The sequence below is a fragment of the Solanum verrucosum genome, unplaced genomic scaffold (genome assembly GCF_900185275.1).
Source record: "Solanum verrucosum unplaced genomic scaffold, falcon-dt-bn FXZP01000654.1, whole genome shotgun sequence".
Lineage (NCBI taxonomy): Eukaryota > Viridiplantae > Streptophyta > Magnoliopsida > Solanales > Solanaceae > Solanum > Solanum verrucosum.
The window spans coordinates 102,768-111,065 of NW_026020450.1; the positions used below are offsets into that span (position 1 = coordinate 102,768).

The 8,298-nt window shown below is 27.0% G+C and overlaps 1 protein-coding gene across 1 annotated transcript; it reads right to left on the reverse strand.

Moving 5' to 3' along the window:
• Positions 1-22: 22 nt before the first annotated feature.
• On the reverse strand, positions 23-2,268 carry LOC125808587 (beta-fructofuranosidase, insoluble isoenzyme 1-like). The gene is made up of 4 exons (XM_049488263.1): positions 1,216-2,268; positions 642-886; positions 314-410; positions 23-199 (listed from the first exon to the last, which is right to left on the reverse strand). The coding sequence occupies exons 1-4, from the start codon at positions 2,230-2,232 to the stop codon at positions 23-25; spliced, it is 1,536 nt and encodes a 511-aa protein (XP_049344220.1). The 5' UTR covers positions 2,233-2,268.
• Positions 2,269-8,298: the final 6,030 nt, after the last annotated feature.

Consider the following 8,298-nt stretch of genomic DNA (forward strand, 5'->3'; position numbering starts at 1 on the left):
CTTTTTTTCCCAACATTTTAGTTTATCTATCGGGTTTATCCATGCTCCACGCATTAAGAGTCTCAATTGTGATTGTCTCAATACCATTATTGAAAGCAAGTAAACGTGCTTCACTGAAGAGGGATAATGCTGGATAGACCCTTGATGTAATACATGTTTTTCCACCAGCACCAAAGCTTTCGACTACAGAATGATCAATCTGTAAAAAGAAGGGGGAAATAGGTTAACAAGTTTTCATGCCACACAAGGAAAAAAAAAGAAAGTTTGAGTTTTAAGTACATTTTGTGGAAATATAAATAACAAAAAAGCTTACCAAACTTCTTAGAGATAGTTTTTTGTCTGATAAATCAACATCAACAAATCCAGCAAACGATGGTTTATACATTTTGGGGTTACTTCTGGCAGATGACCTATTGCAAAAAAGATAAAAAAATATTCAATAACAAGGTTTTCTATTGTAAAGATGTAAATAGAACAATTTATTTTTAAGATTACTAATTTCACACTTTAAAAATTAAGGTTATCCTATAAATATCATTTGAATGATCGAATCATTTGAAAAATTATTTAGACGATTTATCGAACTTAAAGAAAATAGGTGGGTTGGGGTGAATAGATGTCTGAAGAGTGAGAAAACTAACCTTGATGCATCAGAACACATGAGAACCTTGTATTTATCTTGAACCTTGAACACTCTAAAGAATACGGGTGTGTATTCTTCCAAGTTTTCAGAAGCCAATGTTAAAAGTCCAAATGGCCCAAGTCCACCTTGAACTGATGAACCCCTAATGGCACATACATCTTTGGCATAAAAATCAGTCCAACTAGGATCAAATTCTTCTGCATTTTTCAAGCTTGAAAAAGAAAATGTCACTTCAACATCAGCCTGCCATTAGATTAACACCCAAAAATTAGTTGTAATGTTGTCTTGACATAATGATTTCATAAAAAAAAAGATCAATTCAAAGCATGGAACATTTTGGTATCCCAACAAATTCAAAAAAAGGCCACACAGAAGATCAATTCAAAGCATGACTCATTTTGTATCCCAGCAAATTAAAAAAAAAAAGGCCACAGGCTAGCTAAGTCGAATGATGTAGGGCGCTCTGACATAAGTTATTGTGTTAATTTCATGACTCGAACATGTAACTTATAGATGAGAACAATTTCATACAAAGAGATGCATTATTTTGTAAACCAAAAAAAGATACAAACCTGTGCAGCCGTGATTCCTTCAACTTCAACTGTTTCTCCTTTGTCCAAGTTGTGATTTCTTAGCTCAACCTTTTTCTTTCTGAGGGTTTCTAATTCTTCAACCGGCCATTGAACCAACTGTTTACCACTAGGATCAAGCCACAATTTGCGAGGAATAGCCTGAATTCCTGCCCATCCTTTCTTGATAGCATCTTTTGGAACAACATCCGATTCGTTGGCCCATCCCCACAAAACTCTTCGATTCTTGCTAGGATCATAGAAAGTCTTTGATGCATAAAAATTACCATAATCCAATCTCAATCCCTTCCATCCATCTATCATTGTATCGTCCGGAATATACCTATCATTTTTTGTGTCATAAGTACCAATTGTATAGTACTCAAATCTTGTATCATCCAAACTAACTTTAAGGACGTGTTTAACGTTCTCACCATCAACTGATGTGTCCAAACCATTTGTATGATTCAATGATACTGGGAAAAAATCAGGACATTCCCAATTTCCAGTCTTGGAAGAAGAATGAAGTGGATGCTGCGCTTTAGTCCATTTTAAGAAGTCCCTACTCCTATATAATATTGCTACTCCTCTATGTCTTCTAGCACTACCAACCACCATCCTCCACTGTCCATCTCTGCCCAACCATGCTGTTGTTGGATCACGAAATTGGGTCTTATTGATGCTATTGTCAGCAACTATTAATGGATTATTATCAGGCTTGATCCACTTACGAAGTAATGGGTCAGACACATCAGCAGGTATGGCATAGTTTTGCACTTGAGTATTATTAGCATCCACTATTCCAGTGTACAAAATAACAGGCTTATTATCTGGGAGAATAGTGACTGAACCAGACCATGTACCATATTTGTCAAACACTTTGGATGGATAAATTGCATGCTCTACACGATTCCAATTAATTAAGTCAATAGATACTGAATGAGCCCAAACAATATTGCCCCATACCGCTCCTTTTGGATTGTACTGATAGAATAGATGGTACACTCCATTGTAATACATTGGACCTAATAAAAAAGAAGAAGAGCAAAGTCAATAACCAAATTAATAATGAAATGAGATTTTAGCTAAATTTTAGTAAAAATTATTAAATATAAAACTCAATCTTACCATTAGGATCTATTGTTTGTTGTTTGGAAGCATCCGAACCAAGACCATAAAAAAGAATTAATGGAAAATGATTAGTAAAGTCATTTCAATGCAATTAAAAAGAAATTGTAAAGTAATAAATTTAAAAAATAGAATATTCCAATTAAATATGAAAAAAAAAAACATGAAAATCAATCATAGAGCTTATATTATATTCAAGATCATCTTTGGAATCAATTTATCGTGTTATATATGCTATGTTTTTTTTTGTTCCTTATAACAATATTTTAAAATAACAATAAAAAATATCCGAACAAGTAACACTATTATATTATAAATTTATAAATAATCATGACTATTCATAAAATATCTAGGTAATGTAAAACAAAATATTTGTGTTTTTAAGCATATTATTAACAAAGAAATTTACTGTAGTTTTTAACAGAGAATTCATGAATGGGGACTTTAATTTGTAAAGTTCAGTTAACAAATATTTATCGGATTCAATTGAACCTAATATTTATGTGATGCATTCAGACTAAACACAAAATTTAAGGGAAAAAATAAAATAAAACTTATGGTTTGAAACATACTATAAATATAAATCATTTTATTAAAGTGAAATTGTTTCTGAATCTAGAATGATATTATTCTTTTTGAAATAAGCTGAACATAAATTACAATATAACTAGTAAATATAAAATTTGGAACTCCTAATTTCTGGTATCTTTTAATGTCGAATTAATTATACATTAATTGCGAATATATTTTAATTATTAATGCTTTCTTGATTACTATTAAAAAATATTATTTTTATTTGGACACCATTTGTTTGGATAAAGCAGTATTTAAAATGAATTGAATGCAGTTTTGGAAAAGATATCATTCAAAAGTACTTAGATAATAATAATTTTAATAATTTACATTAATTACATAATAAATAATAATCTATGACCATTAATGAAAAAATATCAATTTGTTAGGGGGACAAAATTGTCCTTTGAAGTGGTTATTAATGTATGTCTTATTTTTCGTTTTAACTAAATAAATTTGGTCTAAAATACATGCATATCATTGTATTACTCTTTACAAAGAGGTATAGTATCAATAATTATGTTCATATATTTTCTCAAATATAAAATAACACAAAGAAAATATTAATTCAACACATAGCAAAACCCTTAAACCACTCGATCCAAATCTATTGATATAGTGACATAAACACTCTTTAGCACCACCACTACCTTATAGAAAAAATCAACTAATTAATTTTTGTTAAGAAAAATACATATAAATATCATTTTGGATCACAACAAATAAAATCTTATAATCACTAAATTTGTTTAAAAAATAAATGGGAAAGGGAACTACGAGGCGATGAATCGATGACAATTTTTTATAACCATCAACTTGTCTCAAATCTTCTCAAAATTCATTATATATAAAAGTCTACGCATGTCAACGTGTATATACAAACAAATATAAAGAATTAGATAGAAAATACATACCATTGATCCAATGTTTAGGCGGTTGAAAATGATAACCAGTTCGATGATATTTTCTCGGATTCGTTGCACTCAATGATTGCAGATTCCTAAAAACTTCATGAGAAGCTTTAATCTCATTAAAGCAAAACAATAACACAATAATGATCACTAAAAAAGGACAAAGAAAACAATTCTTTAAAAACACCATTTTTCTTACAGAGAGTATTTTGAAAAATAAAAGAAACTAAGGAAGAAGATGAAAGAGTGTAGAGTGTATTTATAGGAAATTAAATAAAGATTAGTCAGTATTTATAAGGAAAAATAATAAATTTTAGTCAACAAAAAATATAAAAAATAAATGGTCAAAGATTGTTATAACTTATCTACCTATATATCGCATCATTGTCCTCTTATAAAAAATAAATATACCAAAATATACGTTATAATTCAAAAAATACCTATAATTGTTCCATTTTCCCATAATAATGTCTATCTAAAATATCTTGATCCATATCAATTTTGATTATCTTGCCCAAAATGTTTATTCTCTTTACTTTTTATACTAATACATGAAATTAATCGCATAAAATCTTATCCTTTCTGGAGTATTAGTACCGACAAATTAGGGTAGTTCAAAATTAAACCGTAATCATTAAGTTAATCGTAAAATTGGCTTTGTATTAAATTATTGGATTAACAATTGGTCAACAAATTAAAATTTTATATAGTTAACAGTTTATCGATACGGGGGGATTACTCAATTTCCTTATTGGGTAAACCGTTAACCCGTTAAGAATTATCGTAGTAATATTTTTACGGTAAGTATATTTATTAAGTAAATACTAATGTGTTTGCACCCTCAAAATTTAGACTTTCATATGTGTCTCATTGTGATTTATAATTACTGAATTACCAGCTTAGATAGAGCTAGAAAAATTGATTTGTTTGATGAGAGATCAATCTAATTGTGAGTGAAAGTGAAAGAAGAAAGAAGAAAGCATGAAATGTTGAACCCAATACACCGCTTGATAATCATCCGTTAATTTCTAATCTGATATCGAACCAACCGATAACTTATTGATTGGCAAACAAATTAGTATATTTAAAATCCGATATTCCATAAGTCAAACCGTTAAGCATAATTATCCATATGACCCCATTATAAATATGCGTAGATAAAAATATTATATACTAAATAATGGGTTTAAACTTTAAAATCAAATTTTAATAGAAGACAAAATTCATTTATTAATATGAAGGTTTTATTCCATTTTTTTGCCATATTTTAAAAAAATCATCCGGTTATGAAAAATATTTGAAATCTCATTTTATTTTCTCACTATGTAATCTCATTTCTCTCTATCCTTATATATATATATATATATATATATATATATACCCAAATGAATAATGTTAATTTTTAAAAATATATTTTTGCTAGAAATTTACGGGATATAACGATAACATTTGTATATTTATAGGATAAATAGTTAAAGAGAAAACACTTTTCAGTTGGAAAGTACCATGTATGTATATATATATATATATATATATATATATATATATATATATATATATATATATAAATATTTCATACAAACATATATGAATTTCACATATATTTTACTAACACATGTAAATAAACAAAAGATATCATATAGTATATTTATATTGTTTATAGATGTGCACTATATTTGATGTATACCGATAATAAATGATTTTGTCATTTATACAAATAAAATAAAAATTATATTACAATTCGAACCACCAAAGATGTGATATGGAACAAAAAATAAGAGATTTTACTTATATATAAAGAAAATAGGAAAAACGTTAGCAATTTATATATATATATATATAGAAAATAGGAAAAAACTATAACAATTTTTTTTAATGATTATATCAACTACAGATAACTATTCTGTCCCAAAAATAGAAAGTGTTGTTTTGGATGGATTCAAGTTCAACTGAATTTTAGGATTTTTTTTCTTTAGAAATTTATTAATAATAAATTAGTTGCTATAAATGAAACATAATTAGGTTCTTCATTCGTTTAAAGCGAAAGATTAGGATGATATATTCTATTGATTATCAGTATTTAGTTTTGAATATACTAATAGACTATTGTTTTTGACTTTTTTTTGCGTTTATAAGAATAAAGTCTATGTATATGTTATCATTTCTAAATTCCACTTTATGAAATTACACTATTATTATTATTGCTTATACCAATAATCGAGGAAACACAGGAATTATACATTGAAAGGAATCCCAAGTTATTTTAGGAGTAAGAACAACTTGAAATGTTTCATCAACTGTCATTAAAATAAGATTGAGAGGTAACTTCAATATTGTAAATCAAATGCAAGATTAATTTTAGGAAATGATACCTAGCTAGGAGAGGTTTCTGAAATTATTTTTTTAATATTGTAAATCAAAAGTGAGATCCAAATCAAATCATTTGAATACCTCCAAAGCTACACAAATTTGAGAAATATGATAACCCTATGTCCCATCGAGTTTTTTTCTTCTAAATTTATCGAGTTTTGAGCCTATCCTCACCACAAGTTTTACATTTTTTTTTTATAGAAATACCATTGATATTTATCGATCACCATTGATTATCCATTGCTATTTGTTTTATTTTAGTTTATTAGATAAGGTTTTGGGTCAAATATTTTGTATTATTCCAAGAATGAATAATGTTTTTGTTAATCTTTTACATAGTCTGATTTTGATGGTTACTTTAAGCTGATCGATATGTTTTTTTAAAAAGGTATTTGACTGATTATTTGTTTTATATGGTTGATTATGGAGTTCTTGAAATGGTCAAACTTCTATAATCAACTTAATTTGACAAGTGTTTTTCAAAAAAATATACTAGGTAAGAAATAGTTTGTGTTTGACTTATTAAATTTCAAAATACATTTGAGCATTTACTAATTAATGTTTGACCAAATTCTTAAAAAGTGCTTCTAAGTATATTTTTTTTGAAAGCGTATTTAAAAAAAGTACTTTAGAGGAAAATTTATATTTTTTTAGCTTATGAATAACAATTTATGTTGCTTGATTATTTGTTTTATAAGTTGATTATGGAATTCTTGATATGGTTAAACTTCTATAATCAACTTAATTTGGCGAATGTTTTTCAAAAAAGTATATTAGGTGAGAAATAGTTTGTGTTTGACTAATTCTATTTCAAAATATATTTGAGCAGTTGGTAATTAGTGTTTGACCAAACTCTTAAAAAGTGCTTCTAAGTATATTTTCTTGAAAGTGTATTTCGAAAAAATACTTTAGAAGGAAAAACTACATTTTTTTAGATTCTAAATAACAATTTATGTTTGATTTTTTTTTTTTTATATATATATAGTTGATTAGGGAGTTCTTGATAAAGTCAAAGTTCTATAATCAATTTAATTTGACAAGTGTTTTTCAAAAAAGTATACTAGATGAGAAATAGTTTGTATTTGACTCTTTATATCACGTTGGTATCATAGAATCTGTACTCCTTTTGAAGGAATGGGTTAGTCCTCTATAGGTATATGATATATACCATCCGAGTATCATGGAGGAATAGTGGTATTTTTTCTTCTAAAGGAATGAACCAATTCCCTATGATACCATATCATATATGATCTATACCATGTGGGTATCAAAGAGAACTGAGATTTTGTGAAGAAATGAATTTGTCTTCTATGATACCCTATTATTATATTTTATATATCATGATGTCATTAAGGATTGAATATTTTTATTGAATGAATGAACCATATCTCTATGATACTCTTTCAGTATATCATATATATACCATTCAAATATTATATACATTTGAAGAATGTCTTTTTTCTTTTTGAAAAAAAGAAAAGAATGAACCAATCCCGCGTGATATTCAGGCATATATGATATACATCAAATGAGTATCATAGTATACTATACCAATATACTTTAACTACTACTGACATATTATTTTTTGTATACAATATATTAGAATAAGTTATTTTCCTGATAATTGATAAAGAAAAAAAAGGAATTATTATTTTTTGGAAAAAAATAAAATAATGAGCCACAAAAGTGTATAATTAAATTATGAAAAAATGATTTAAATATAATGAACGGAGAAATTTGTAATGCATGCTTAGGAAATCTACTACTTACAAGTTACATATAAGTGTGTATAATCGTACAGGTGACAATCAACATGTCTACTTCACCTGTGTGGTTCCACACTTACATATACATCTGTCTACTTTTTTTTCTCCATTTTAATTTATTTGTCTCATTTTTTAATTTTTTTATATATTTAAAAATTGCGCAAAAATCCTATAAATCATGATAATTGACAACTTAAAATATTTTTTTAAAAAAACATATAAAAATCGATTGCTTATAAAAAATTTGATTGATTCATAAAATTAATCTATCCGTGTCACATAAAATGGGACAAAAGAAGCAACATATATTATTTAATTTGGAAACTACATAAAAAGTA